Source organism: Littorina saxatilis, linkage group LG17 (assembly GCF_037325665.1).
Source record: "Littorina saxatilis isolate snail1 linkage group LG17, US_GU_Lsax_2.0, whole genome shotgun sequence".
Classification (NCBI taxonomy): Eukaryota; Metazoa; Mollusca; class Gastropoda; order Littorinimorpha; family Littorinidae; genus Littorina; species Littorina saxatilis.
In genome coordinates, this window is record NC_090261.1 from 9,728,176 (window position 1) to 9,743,225 (window position 15,050).

General features: G+C 41.2%; 2 protein-coding genes across 3 annotated transcripts in view; both read left to right on the forward strand.

Moving 5' to 3' along the window:
• The first annotated feature begins 16 nt into the window (after nucleotides 1–16).
• LOC138952251 (galactose mutarotase-like) lies at nucleotides 17–10,075 on the forward strand. The gene is made up of 9 exons (XM_070323877.1): nucleotides 17–190; nucleotides 1,407–1,540; nucleotides 2,402–2,556; nucleotides 3,632–3,841; nucleotides 4,449–4,530; nucleotides 5,172–5,319; nucleotides 6,116–6,287; nucleotides 6,960–7,067; nucleotides 8,507–10,075. The coding sequence occupies exons 1-8, from the start codon at nucleotides 129–131 to the stop codon at nucleotides 7,035–7,037; spliced, it is 1,041 nt and encodes a 346-aa protein (XP_070179978.1). The 5' UTR covers nucleotides 17–128; the 3' UTR covers nucleotides 7,038–7,067; nucleotides 8,507–10,075.
• A 668-nt stretch (nucleotides 10,076–10,743) lies between these two features.
• The window catches only part of LOC138952249 (galactose mutarotase-like), a 46,086-nt gene continuing 41,779 nt past the window's right edge, over nucleotides 10,744–15,050 (forward strand). For both annotated transcript variants that reach the window (XM_070323874.1, XM_070323873.1), the window contains exons 1-3: nucleotides 10,744–11,411; nucleotides 13,307–13,440; nucleotides 13,856–14,010. In XM_070323874.1, coding sequence (XP_070179975.1) covers nucleotides 11,347–11,411; nucleotides 13,307–13,440; nucleotides 13,856–14,010 — 354 coding nt within the window. In that variant the 5' untranslated portion in view covers nucleotides 10,744–11,346. The remainder of the gene's footprint in view (nucleotides 11,412–13,306; nucleotides 13,441–13,855; nucleotides 14,011–15,050) is intronic.

Consider the following 15,050-nt stretch of genomic DNA (forward strand, 5'->3'; position numbering starts at 1 on the left):
AAAACTCGGAAACCCCACGCCGAGTGCCCTTGGCTTTACCTTCGGCCTCGCGTGCAGCGCTAGACTGTGCACAAAGTCAGATTCTGCTCGACACACCCCTCTGCGACCTGCAGTAGATCTGGAACAAAATGCCGGGGGAGATCACCAAAGAAGCGTTCGGCCAGACGAAAGATGGGAAAGATGTGACGAAGTATGACAAGGGTGAATGCGATTGCATGAGTTGAAGTAGTTGCCTCCGAAGACGAGTAAAGCGACACGTGTTTATTGTAGGGTGACGTAGCAACTATAGATCGAACACTGAAAGTGAAATCGTCTCCTTTCATAGGTCAGCCCGTGCGGATGCTAGGGATAAGTTGCATCACATGAGTTACTTTGTATTGATTGTGTTGCACGTGTGTTGTCACTGTCATGTGGTGTCCTGCAATAATTCGCGATGAGGATACGAGTGTCGACTGCATGCATGAACGACGTAAACTTTGAACATGAATGTTTTTGTTGTATCACTGTGTCTTTGTGTCAAGTTATGCGACGCGTCAGTGCATTTCCGTGCAGGAGGGTCGGGTACCCATATACAGCTGGGTGAACTGAAAATTGCTTTGAAAAATCGAGCACAGGTATTTTGTATTCACCAGGCACATTTTTAAAAAGCAATATCCCTATTTTTTTTCGTAAACATACCCTTATTTTTAGACTTACTAGAGCTGATGGGGTCTATGTCGACCAAAAGAGTGGGATTCCCTGTAGGTGGAGTTCCTGGAGGGGGATTCCCTGTATACAGGGAATACCACAGGGTTTAGTTCCTGTAGCGTGTCGCTAATATCGCTGAAAGTCACATGATGCTTGGCGACATCGGTAGAATGTGATGTTTTTCAATCTTTTTTTATATTTCTTAGAAATTTGAGTATGGTTTGCAAGTTTTATTGAAAAACTCCACCCTGTGGGATTCCCTGTATACAGGGAATCCCCATCCAGGAACTCCACCTACAGGGAATCCCACTCTTTTGGTCGACATAGACCCCATCAGCCTTACTAGATAAATGCTATAAACATAAAACTGAAACTACAACAACAAAAACAACAAATTATTATCAGTAGCAATGCTCCCAGACTCTCAGGTGGTCTAATAGACGAATTCCTGAAATAACTCTGTCGGGTGAAGTTTGTGTGGGTTGTGGAAGAGTTGCTTTCCCTTGTTTTTCATTGCATTTCCAAAAAAACACTGAGGCAAGCCACACGTGACATTGTAGACTTGCCTAAGTGTTTTTATATAAACGAGGGAAAGCAACTCTTCGACGACCCATACAAACTTGAAAGAGTTATTTCCCAACATTGGGTACGGTTAGGGTTGCCACCTGCATGGGAAGTAGAGTAATTAGTACTTCATGAGTTTTGCCTTTTGTTCAAAGGTTCACACTGAAGAACAGCAGTGGCAACCTTGTGGTGAGACTCCTGGACTATGGCGCCCTCATCAGCGAAATCAACGTTCCAGACCGCAACGGCAAGGTGGTGGACATTACCTTGGGCTTTGATGACTTGCCAGGTGAACACAGCAATACACAGAGGAACCTCCCTTTTAAGGTTCCTTTTAAGACCTACAAAAATCTGAGAAAATCAGGCCCTAAAACCCCCCCGCGGGTTAGGGGGAAGAATTTACCCGATGCTCCCCAGCATGTCCTAAGAGGCGACTAACGGATTCTGTTTCTCCTTTTACCCTTGTTAAGTGTTTCTTGTATAGAATATAGTCAATTTTTGTAAAGATTTTAGTCAAGCAGTATGTAAGAAATGTTAAGTCCTTTGTACTGGAAACTTGCATTCTCCCAGTAAGGTAATACATTGTACTACGTTGCAAGCCCCTGGAGCAAATTTTTGATCAGTGCTTTTGTGAACAAGAAACAATTGACAAGTGGCTCTATCCCATCTAACCCCTTTCCCCGTCGCGATATAACCTTGAATGGTTGAAAACGACGTTAAACATCAAATAAAGAAAGAAAGGCCCTAAAAGGGGTGAGCCCCCCTCTTCCCACCCCAGCCTCTCTGCCAAGTACTTACTAAGATTGCAAGAGTGGAAAGGGGGGGGGGGGTAGCTGGGGGACAGGGCAGAAGACATGCTCTGGGGCAATCCAAGGGTTTTTTCTCACTAATTACCAGTGCAGTAGTCTAAACAGTAAAAAAAAAATAGTTATAGTCATGAAAGAGGTACTGTTTCTGGTGGGGATCAGCTCGTTACTCCCCCGGCTCGTTACTCGATCCCCCTTAGGGTTAGGGTTAGGTTTAGGGTTAGGGTTAGTAACAAAGCCGGGGGAGTAACGATACGGGGAAGTAACGAGATGCTCCCTTTCTGGTGAACCATTTATCCTATTTGGAAACAGTGACTGATGTATTATTACTTTTCTCTCTTCAGGGTATGAGGCGGATAGCCTGTTCTCTGGTGCAATAGTAGGAAGAGTAGCCGGTCGCATTGCGGGCGGTCAGTTCACCTTGGATGGGAAGACATACGACTTGTGTGTCAACAGTCCACCAAACTCCTTGCATGGAGGAAAAGTGGGCTTTTATAAGGTATGAAAAACTTTTCTTTCAGCTTCATTTGTTTTTTGTTTGTGTCTATTTTTGTGTGTGTGCGTGTTAACGAATGTTTATAACCCTGTATGGTTTAAATAATAACTATTTTATGATTCATTGTAGCTTTATTCATGAGTGGGTGGGTGGAGGGGATGGGCTAGTTCTAACTATGCATTAGATTATGAAATTGTACTCTGTGTAGACCCTTCCACCAGCATCTTAGACCACTCTTTGTACATTTTCTTTTAATAGATGATTGTCATTTGTTTTACCTCATGTCTGCCCTGCGTGTGATGGTGTGATCGTGACTGCTGTAGTGTGGGCGTGTGTGTGTTGGTGTGTATGTCAGTGTATGTGTGGGCGTGTGTGTGTGTGTGTCAGTGTGTGTGTGGGTGTGTGTGTGTGCGTGATTTTACCAACACTACGCGAAATTCCTTGTGCTTTAAATGTTTTTTAATGTCACTTGGCTCAATAAATACTGTATTCTGTATTATCTTTTATATGGCTGTTTGTGTTGTTTGTGATTTCTATTTCATGATTTCCCTGAAGTAATAAAAGCCAAAAATAACGTTGGTTGGTTCGTCTCTTTAGCTGATATTGGTACAGACCGATGCAAGCCAAACATAACGTAGAGTAGGGAGTCACTCAGTGCTGGACAGTACCTATCGATGATAGCAGCTAAATAGCTCAAGGACACAAGAGGTCGACCAACAGCCTCGTCAAGAGGGTAGGTTAATTACACTTCGCAACCTTGGCAGCCAAACAGTTTGGGCTAGGAGCAGTGTTGTTCCAGTAATCAAAGACAATCGGTCAGTTAGACTTGATTCAAAATTATTTTTGGTCAGAATATCCAAGCTGCAACAATTAAGTTGTGGTGTCAAAAGACATCCTGCATGTCAAAACTGCCGAACATTTGACCGGACAGGGGTCTGATAAAAAAAATATGCATAAATGACTGTAGACCAAGGCCTGGTAGGTAACAAAACTGTAGGAGAGGGACAACTCCAATCAACAAGCCAGGTAGATGAACGCTGACTACTGAAAGTAACATCATCGTATCGTGTTTGAACAGAAAGTTTGGAGCGGCAAGGTGGAGGGAGATAAAGTTGTGCTGACGTACGTCAGTCCTGACGGTGAGGAAGGCTACCCAGGGGAGCTAACCACTACTGTGAGCTACAGAGTGACGGACGACAACGAACTGATCCTTGAGTATGAAGCTACAACCACCAAGCCAACCCCTGTCAACCTCACCAACCATGCGTACTTCAATCTTGCAGGACATGTGAGTGTTCTGTGAATGTGTGTGTGTGGATGCACACATGTGGATGTGTGTGTGGGTGTGTAATTCTGTGAATGTACACTTCTGTGTGTATGTGTATGTGTGTGTGTGCATGCGTGTGTGTGTTTATAATACTATTATTTCACAGTAGAACTAATTTACTGAACATTGACCTGTTCAGCAATTTTAACCCCCCCCCCCCCCCCGTGTATTTGTCCTAAAGTGGATGGAGAGGAACAAAAACGTATGAAACACAATGTCTTTCGGATGAGACGAAAAACCGAGGTCCCTTCGTGTTCACTACATTGGGGTGTACACGTTAAAGATCCCACGATTGACAAAAGGGTCTTTCCTGGCAAAATTGTATAGGCATAGATAAAAAAAAATGTCCACCAAAATACCCGTGTGACTTGGAATAATAGGCCGTGAAAAGTAGGATATGCGCCGAAATGGCTGCGATCTGCTGGTCGATGTGAATGCGTGATGTATTGTGTAAAAAATTCCATCTCACACGGCATAAATAGATCCCTGCGCCTTGAGTCCGAGTCTGGAGATACGCGCGCGATATAAAACTTCATAAATCAAATCAAATCTTTTCTTTGTTTTCTAGAATGGAGGTGCTCTGGATGAGCATGTTGTGACCATTCCTACTGACACCTTCCTGCCATTAGATGAAACTAACATCCCCATTGGTGAGTGTTTCACTGATTACTACTGAAAACATTCATGACTGAATAAGTATAGGTCTTTGTCAAGGAATACAGGGCGTTACATAATTTTGCATGTCACAATAGTTGAATCATGAACAAGGAACTTTTGGACAAACTAAATCTAATATATAAAGCTGGTTGCTGAATGTCTGTCTGTGTGTTTGATGTCGAAAGGCTCGGAAACAGCTGCATCGATTTGGACGGAAAAATTGCGGAGTATGTTCGTTGCCACTCAGGTCATGTCCAAGAGTACTTTCGAAAATCCATAGTTGAAAAGAATTGTTAAAAAAGGCGAAATTAGTATATATTCTATCAGCCCTTGGCGATCCAGTCCGTCTGGGCTTGCAAAACTTTGCTTCAGCTCTCCCCACTGAGTCGTTAGTTATGACTTATGTCATGCGTCATTAATGTATTTTCATGGCATCATTGTCTAGCTCTACTCGCTTTACTTTTGCTGGTCAAGTTTCAGTCTTGGTAAAAGTCAGTCAGGCGTCATATTTTCATCGCATCATTGTCTCCACTCTTCACTTATGCTGACCAAGTTTAAAGAACGTGTACAGCTAGTCAACAATAAAGCCTTTACTTTGTATTGACAGTACAGCAATGATACACTCATGTTGCAGGCGAGATCAAAAAGGTGGAGGGCACAGAATGGGATTTGAGGAAACCGACGAGACTGGGAGATCGTCAGCGACAGGTGCCGGGAGGAAATGGCTTTGACCACACCTACTGTCTTCCTCCCAGTGATGGAAAACCTCAGCTGGCTGCAAAGTGAGTAGTAGGAGTAAAAAAAAATTAAAAAAAGCAACAAACTGTATTGGAAACATAATGAAAGATAGTAGCAACTAAGCAAGTCTTTGCCAAGAAAAATAAACATAATTAAAAATAATTATCTTTTCCAAGATGTACATGTATGTAACAAATCAAAGTTTTTAATTTTATTTGAAAGCAGTTGGGAGGAGGACCAAGAAAGGGGATGGGTGTGTGTGCTGGGAGGGGGGGGGTCGCAGGTCAGTGTTGGGTGGAACAGGCAAGCAGGATTTTTGCGGTCTAACCATGCTGTATAAAGTTCTTGTAAAGAGTTGCTTTTTGTAGGTTCCACTGTTTTTGTTTGACTTTCTTTACCTTCTGTTTTTACACCCCCGGTATAGGGGTGTGTATAGGTTTCGGTCGATGTGTTTGTGTGTTTGTGTGTTTGTGTTCGCATATAGATCTCAAGAATGAACGGACCGATCGTCGCCAAACTTGGTGAACAGGTTCTATACATTCCTGAGACGGTCCTTACAAAAATTGGGACCAGTCAAACACACGGTTAGGGAGTTATTGGTGGATTAAGATTCTACAAGGACTTATAGAGAAAAATATTCATGGTCAAAGGGAAATAACCTCAGTTGGTGGCAGTGAGAATGGGTGCAGTGAGAATGGTTATTTCCCTTTGACCAACGGGGGTGTTTTTCCTACCTCGAAGGAATTTCTTGTTACCTTTGATCTTTCACTTGATTTTATCTCAAACATGTTTCTATTCAGATGAATGTAAGAGATGATTGTTTTCCTGTTTGTTTGGCAGATTGGAGCATCCCCCATCAGGTCGCACCATCGAGTGTCGGACCACAGAGCCTGGTATGCATCTCTACACCGGTTTCTTCCTGGACGTGCCTCATGGAAAGGGAGGAGCAACGTACAAACAGTACGGAGCTATGTGTCTGGAGGCTCAACATTACCCTGACAGTGTTCATCATGTGAGTAGAATTTTGGGGGGGGTAACGTAGTGTTTACGAATTTGTTTCTCTTAGATCACAAAAATAGTTGTGGTTAATGTAAAATGACTTTGAAAACAGCAAATACAAAACAGTTGGGGTAAGTAGGTAGGCTAAAACTTTTTGATTATTGGATAAAATGTATGGAGTAGACAGCATAAAATAGGGTCTATCTGGTTTTCTTAACAAGGATATATTGTCTGTTGTTTTTCCAATTGATAATTGTTCATGAATGTTGGTCTTTTTACACAATTACACTGATGTTACAATGATTTAATGCTTCCTCTTATAGCTCAGTGTTTTTCTTGAAATGGCTAGAGGTACCTTGTTTTTAAGTCCTTTTTCTTTGAAATATGTTGCAAAGTGCAAATTAGAAAAAAAAATTCAACAGCAATCTGTTTTATTGCTTAGCGTAAAGTTTTCTGTTTTGTTTTTGTTTTTTCAGTTATTTTGACATACCTGTTGCTGATAAATTCAGGAAACTGCACCATGAATGATGAAGTCACAGCAGTTACTGAAATAAATTTAACAGACAATAAACAGGAGTTTTAGCGAGAAAGTTAATAAACCCTGTGGATGTGAATATACGAAGGGTTAAGGTTTATACAAAATTGCTGTGTACATACCCTCAAACATGCATATTACTTGTTTCAGCCTTCGTGGCCCACCACCATTCTGAGGCCTGGTGAGACTTATCGTCAGAAGACCATCTACAAGTTTGGTGTTGCCTGATTTTGCTGCTGATCTTGTCAGAACTTACTGGTAAAAATATTGGAATTACACTGTCATTTAAAGGCCTAGTAAAGTGCAAAATTTTTATTCGCCTAAAACATGTGCAATAGTCATCTTGTAAATGTTCCGAAGACCGTTTTGTAACATTTTGCGTGGCTGATTTTTTAATCAAATAAAAACCGATTCCACGCACCTGCAAATTCTGCGAGAGGCAGCACCGATGCTAGTGACGTCATGATTGTGGCACCGCATGCAGGAGCAATATGGCCGACAGTGATAGCCACTGCTAGTACGTATGTTTCAACGGAGATTCCATCTTCGAAGCGGAGAAGATGTGGTTTCACCTGTGCAATCATGGTAAGGGATATACCATGCACAGGTTTCCTGACGATACCGAAACTCGGAGGCAGTGGATTAAGTTTGTGCAAACTTGCAGAGCAGTAAGTGACGAGCCTGTTTGGCGCGGCAGCGGTTGCGCTGTGCTTCATAGTACGCTTTGCTGTACCTCTCTTCGTTTTAACTTTCTGAGCGTGTTTTTAATCCAAACATATCATATCTATATGTTTTTAGAATCAGGAACCGACAAGGAATAAGATGAAATTGTTTTTAAATCGATTTCGGAAATTTAATTTTGATCATAATTTTTCTATTTTTAATTTTCAGAGATTGTTTTTAATCCAAATATAACATGTGTATATGTTTTTGGAATCAGAAAATGACGAAGAATAAGATGAAATTGTTTTTGGATCGTTTAATAAAAAACTAATTTTAATTACAAGTTTCCGATTTTTAATGACCAAACTCACTCATTAGTTTTTAAGCCACCAAGCTGAAATGCAATACCAAACCCCAGCCTTCGTCGAAGATTGCTTTGCCAAAATTTCAATCAATTTAATTGAAAAATGAGGGTGTGACAGTGCCGCCTCAACTTTTACAAAAAGCCGGATATGACGTCATCAAAGGTATTTATCGAAAAAATGAAAAAAACGTCCGGGGATGTCAAATTTCATAAAGATCGGCCCAGTAGTTTTGTCTGAATCGCTCTACACACACACACAGACAGACACACACACACACAACAGACAGACAGACAGACACACGCACATACACCACGACCCTCGTTTCGATTCCCCCTCTATGTTAAAACATTTAGTCAAAACTTGACTAAATGTAAAAAAAGGTTGTATTGTGCACAATCAATGCTAGTCGATCTAGTATCATTGATATTGCTTCCTAAACATGTTGAATTAGTGGCATTGTCAGTGGAAGTGCAGTGTGGCTTCTGTTACTTGTACATGAACTTTATAATCCGTACCAGTCTACTATTCTTGCTTTTTTCATCCGAATGATTGAAGAAAAATTATCTATTCGAAGTATTTCATTGTTCTGGTTTTATTTTCCTGCTTAATCTGATTGATTCACATCAAGAGAAATGACATGGTTCTTTGTTTCTGTCGTGTTTCATGCAGTTCAATGCAGAAGTTGCATTCCAGTACATGTCTGTCATCACTGGGAATGAAAAGATTTGACACAAGATTTAGCAGTGGTAAAGCTCTAGCTTAGGACAAAATGAACAAAGGAGAAAAAGACCAGATTAAATTAATCTAAAAATCAACCTGACTATTTAAAGTAAGTAATTGAGTTACATTGAAAGAATATACATGTAGTTACAATTGTGTGTGTGTGTGAGGGGGGGGTATGTTTGATTAATTTGGGGTTTTGTTTTGTTTATTGTCAAGGAGAAGGAAGGGTACTGTTGCTGTCTCTTATGTTGTCTACCTTTGTTATCTCTTGCATTCTTCTTTTTCGTTTGTTTTGTGCTTTTAAAATGCATCAGTACACTTTACCTTGTGCATTTTCAATGAAATACTTTTTTTTAAATGTTGTTTTTGTTTGTTAGGCAGCATTTTTTTATGAATAAAACTGTTTGAAGAAAACATCTAATCCGGATTTGTAGCATGAACTTTCTAATGCTTGTAGTTTGCTTTGATATCATTGACTTTATCTATTTATTTATTTGTTGTTGTTTTTGTTTTGTTTTTAAATAGAAGGCGTAATGGTTTCTATGTGCATTTTAGAATTATGTGTGCATGTATGTGTGATCATGTTCTAAAAAAGTTATTCTTGTTGATATGATATCATCACTGAAAGTGTTATTTGTTGAATAAAATACCATGCATCCTATTTGATTCCATTTTATAAAAAATAAAATGCATTTGAAAATTAAATTTAATGTTGCTTTATGCAGTGTCAAGAACATTGTTAAGAACACTGATTTTGTTTAATAAAATTTAATGCAGCAGTATTATGAAATGAGATTTGAAATGAGATTTTATTTTTGAACATATAACATATTTTTCTCACGTGTGTTTAGAAGAGATTTACAGTGGTCAGTTATATTTAAAGCATGATTTTGCAAATATAATCCAAAGCAAATGATCTAACAATGTTCTGTTTCTCCTTTAACCCTTGTTAAGTGGTTCTTGTATAGAATATAGTCAATGTTTGTAAAGATTTTAGTCAAGCAGTATGTAAGAAATGTTTAGTCCTTTGTACTGGAAACTTGCATTCTCCCAGTAAGGTCATATATTGTACTACGTTGCAAGCCCCTGGAGCAATTTTTTGATTAGTGCTTTTGTGAACAAGAAACACTTAACAAGTGGCTCTATCCCATCTCCCCCCTTTCCCCTATCCCATCTCCCCCCTTTCCCTCGTCGCGATATAACCTTCGTGGTTGAAAACGACGTTAAACACCAAATAAAGAAAGAAAGAAAGATCTAACAATGGCATTTGGAAGTTCTTTTATTATGAATTGATATACAGTCAAACCTGTCCTTGCAACTACCTCTCTTTCGCGACTTCCTGCCAACAACCACCATTCCAAAAAGGTTCCAGAGGAGTTTTTCTTCTGTATAATTCCCCCTTCCATGACGAGCACCTGTCCATAACGGCCCCTTTTGGTGGGTCCCTTGGGTGGTCGTTATAGACGGGTTTGACTGAAAACGCAAAATTGAAATTAAACAATTATGTTTATTAGACGTATGTTGTTGCTGTATGTCTGTCTGTGTTTGCTGCCCTACATGCCAACCGGCATAACGGGCAGTAAGTAAGTAAGTCTGTCTGTGTGTATTCTTTTGTATTGCTTATAAACTCTCATGAGGCCAAACATGTAACACCAAAACAATTTTTTTTTAAATACTCGACTGTACACATCACCCAATGAGCATCCTAAACGTTCTGTGATTAAAGGATTGGCATTACCCCCAAGCCAGAGTTGATTGAAGCTTATGTTATCCCTTCTGCAGTAATATGAACTTCAGCAGTCTGGTACGAGTAATAATAGAATGTTTAACAATGCCATCTCAGTTCTGTTGGAAGTACTCAAGCTATATATCGTGGATATGATTTGACACGGGTCCTATACAGGTAACTAATGTCACGCAATGGCAACTGATTGTTATACAGTGGAACCCCCCTTCAGTTTAAGACCTAAACAAATTAAGAAAATCAGGTCTTAAAAAGGAGGGAGTCTTAAAATGGGCGTACATTTTACAGAGGTTTCGAACAGAAGACCTGAAAAATCAAGGTCTTAAAAAGGGGGAAGTCTTAAATTGGAGTCTTAAAAGGGGGTTCCACTGTAGTCATGCAGGGTCTGTACGTCAAACAAACATTTCGCCATTCGTTGTGTCATCACGGATGAGTCATGTACACTACATTGGGGTGTGCACGTTAAAGATCCCACGATTGACAAAAGGGTCTTTCCTGGCAAAATTGTATAGGCATAGATAAAAAATGTCCACCAAAATACCCGTGTGACTTGGAATAATAGGCCGTGAAAAGTAGGATATGCGCCGAAATGGCTGCGATCTGCTGGTCGATGTGAATGCGTGATGTATTGTGTAAAAAATTCCATCTCACACTGCATAAATAGATCCCTGCGCCTTGAGTCCGAGTCTGGAGATACGCGCGCGATATAAGACTTCATATAACATGTCATGAACATCGCCGTTAAACTAAACCAAGGTAAGTGTAATTGTTAGACCCCAAATGAGATCAAGGGCGAAAGACTGACAGTTATCACACCCAGCCACCAGACTGAGCAGCTGGTGAACTCACGGCGCTCTGTTTTCAATCTGATAAAACTTACTAGTGATTTCTAGTGCCTGTGGTAAGACACGCCCATTTACCTTCGCCTTTGGCTTTGACCTCGTGTTCACTATTTCAAAATCTCATGCGGCACACACAGACAACGTGACAATACGCTTCGTGGCTTTCACAGTACGGCTTTCAGAGTACAGACTTGACAAACATGCCGGGAGAAATTACCCAGGAATTGTACGGAAAGACACTAAAAGATGGAAAAGACGTGAACAGGTAAGGCACATGAGTCTGAAACTGAAAGCCTCAGTCACTTTTCAAGAAAAGGGTATATAGTGTGTGTGTGTGTGTATGCGTGTTTGGGTGGGTGTGCGTGCTGCGTGCGTGCGTGGATCTGTTTGTCTATGTATGGTCTGGCTGCGCATGATCTTGCTGAATGTGTCTTTCTAAAATGCACATGCCGGGCTGTTTCTTATTTGACTACGGTGAACATTGGCAAGAAGGGATGGAAATAAATATCCGAGCAGGCTTTCATGGGCTAGTACATAATGTTGATCAGTTGTAGTACACTGTACTGAAATCACCCACCACGAAGTACAGATACATAAAGTGACACTGAAAACGTGAAGGATTTAACGGGGCTAGCTGTTATGGAATTTTCTATAGAATACTGTAAACAATCGCAGCATAAAAAAACAAGAAATTCCTTCGAGGTAGGAAAAACACCCCCGTCCTTAGCATTCTCACTGCCACCAACTGAGCAGGCACTGCTAACAAGTGTGGTTATTTCCCTTTGACCATTAATATGTCGCTCTATAAGTCCTTGTAGAATATTAATCCACCAATAACTCCCTAACCGTGTGTTTGACTGGTCCCAATTTTTGTAAGGACCGTCTCAGGAATGTATAGAACCTGTTCACCAAGTTTGGTGACGATCGGTCCGTTCATTCTTGAGATCTATATGCGAACACAAACAAACAAACAAACAAACACATCGAGCGAAACCTATACACACCCCTATACCGGGGGTGTAAATATGCTGCAATTTCATGTAGCGTAATAAACGTTTTCACCCGAGTATAACAGTACGGTATGTCCTTAATTACCCGTACATAAAACTAGTGCCGGTTGAGCGATAGCCGGCTAGGTCGGTGCGTACTGATCCATACTCCACACAGGCAACAATGTCTTATCTTCGATCGATAATACACGCGTTGTAGTTTCTGTGCGGCATCAGTACCACTAGCCCCCCCACACACACACACACACACACACACACACGTAAACGCACGCCGCACTCACGCGCACACACACATGCGCGCGCAACAATGGCCAGGCGGCACCCCCCCCCCCCCCCCCCACCCACACACAGCACACGAAGTATGGCCTGTCCGACAGCTTGCAGATAGACGAGATCCAAACTCCACAAACAAGCTATATGCTCTGCCGTTTAAGTTAGAGGACTCCTTTTTATGAAAATACAACCACATTTTCAATGGCTCATGGTTTAACCACGGACCTACATTCTAATGTAGGTCCGTGGTTTAACTAAACAGAGTTAGGACGCACAGCAGGCGGAAGACATCAGTCCGTCATTAAAAATACAGCATGTACAGCAGCACAGGGTCAGCTCTGCCCGGGCTTTTGCATGAAATAAGGGCAACCTTCCTCTTGATGACTTACCACTGTGACAAATCAACAGCCTGTAGGTCGCTTCCAGTATGACATCAAACGGGAATTTGAAAGAAGAAACAAATTCGCAGATGGACATTTGTGTCAGTTATCAAATCTTGCACTCTCCACAGAAAGCAGCCAGCCAGGCTTTACGGCATCTTCGGTATGTATGAAAGTGGAATGACTCGTTTAGTCGCAGGTAAATGGCTGGACGGATCTGTGATGACGTACAAGATGGTGTTCACGGGAGGGAACTGAGGGGAATATTAAGCAAAAGGCCTCTTCTTATGATCATGTGTCAAGTGTGGTCGAAAAGCTGGAATGGTCCACTAGGTCTTCAAAGTAGAAGACACTCAGTAGAGATGTTTGGACAAAACGCGGACCTGCGGTTGGAGGGCAAACGGAAGGCCGAGCATATCAATCCCAAAGAACCAGTTATACCCCCGCCGTTGCATGAATAAGCAGCTAAAAGACCGTCTTTTGCATGGTGGATACAGGTACTCACTGAAGAACAGCAGTGGCAGCCTTGTGGTTCGAATCCTGGACTATGGCGCCCTCATCTCGGAGATCCACGTACCAGACCGTAACGGCAAATTGGCAGACATCACCCCAGGCTTTGATAATTTCGCAGGTAATAACAGTTCTATTTTGTACATAGCTTAGTGAAGAAAACATGAAAACAAACAGAAACAAAACACTGTCCGATTTCAATTTGATGCCTATTTTCAATAGTGTTTGTTCCCCAAATTCAGAAACATCTTTAAAGGCATGTGTGTTTTCTAACGTACACGGTTTCTCATCTTTTACATTTACAAAGAAAAAAGATTATTTAAAATGTTCAGCGTCCGAAAAAAAGCGGCATGGTCAGGTAGAGATTTGCTGTTATTTGTACCTCGAGTTCCATGTTCAAATTCAGACAAAAACTCCCATTCTGCACACAAAAAAGCGTCCTTGTATGTTTTTTGTTTGTTCAAGTCTGATGATGCATTTTCTTTCGCTTTTTTTTTCCTTTGCCGCTTGCTAACTGTCCTGCAATATGTTTTCAGACTACGAGTCGAGAAACCCATACTTCGGTGTGATCAACGGGCGAGTAGCGGCTCGCACTGCGGGAGGTCAGTTCACACTGGACGAGAAGACGTACAAGTTGCCCCAGAACTGGGGACAGCACTCTCTCCATGGCGGCATCCTGGGCTTCAACAAGGTAGGGACAGTTTTGCTTCTTTCAGTAGTTTATGATACGATAAGATAAGAAAACTTTAGTGTAATTAATTTATAATACAATGTACACAAATATGGAAATTCTCCTTCGACACCACATCGCATTGCTTTTGGAACAAGTGTCTTAGCTGCTTACGGTCATTTTTGGACGGTTGGTTTGAAATACACTTTTTAGATTAATATTCTGATAGTTAAAAATAAATACATGTAAATTTTGTCATTTGCGACTACTTTTTTTTAACATCAATCTGTGTCATAGACAGCCACATCCCGTTTTCAAAGGAGCGAAAGGAGTTCAGAGTCACAGCTTAGATATGTGATTTGTTAGTTCAAAAACGCAGCCCAGTAAGTAAGACGTCGGAGAGGGAAGAGAAAAGTCTGAATTTGTGCTGTAAATTTGACCGACACATTTCAAATCTATATATACATACGACTTGTGTGCGTGTGTGTGTGTGTGTGTGTGTGTGTGTGTGTGTGTGTGTGCGTTTGAACTGCTCTCATAGTGAAGTCTTTGGGTGGTCTACACACCTACACACTGAGGACCTAAATCTTTCTGAGGACTTACATCAAGTCCTCACTTTTTTTTTGCTTGGAACTATCTCTTCGTGAGGTCCTAAACTAGTTGGTAAAGTTTCAGCATAGTACTCAGAATGTTGTCTCCACTAGAATTTCGTGTGCGGAGTGTATAGCAAGTTCACACACTTTTGCAGAGATTTGGGGCAAGTTTTTTCTAAGTGTGTATAACGAACCAATCAGAAAGAGGCCACGTGATCAACAAATCTCGTGACATTGCCACGCCAATGAAAATGCTTTCTTCTGGGTGGGAAGCCATTTTGGTCAATGTGGGGACGCGCGAGACGATGTTCGTCGCTGCCGTCAGACAACTGAATAACAGAACTAAGGTAAGCGGCCGGCACTTTTCAATCACGCATTTTCTTAAACTGAATTCTACTTATTCGTGAGCGAGACCTCGGTATGGGTCATGGACTGGAGTCAAACCACCCTTAACACACACTCATATAT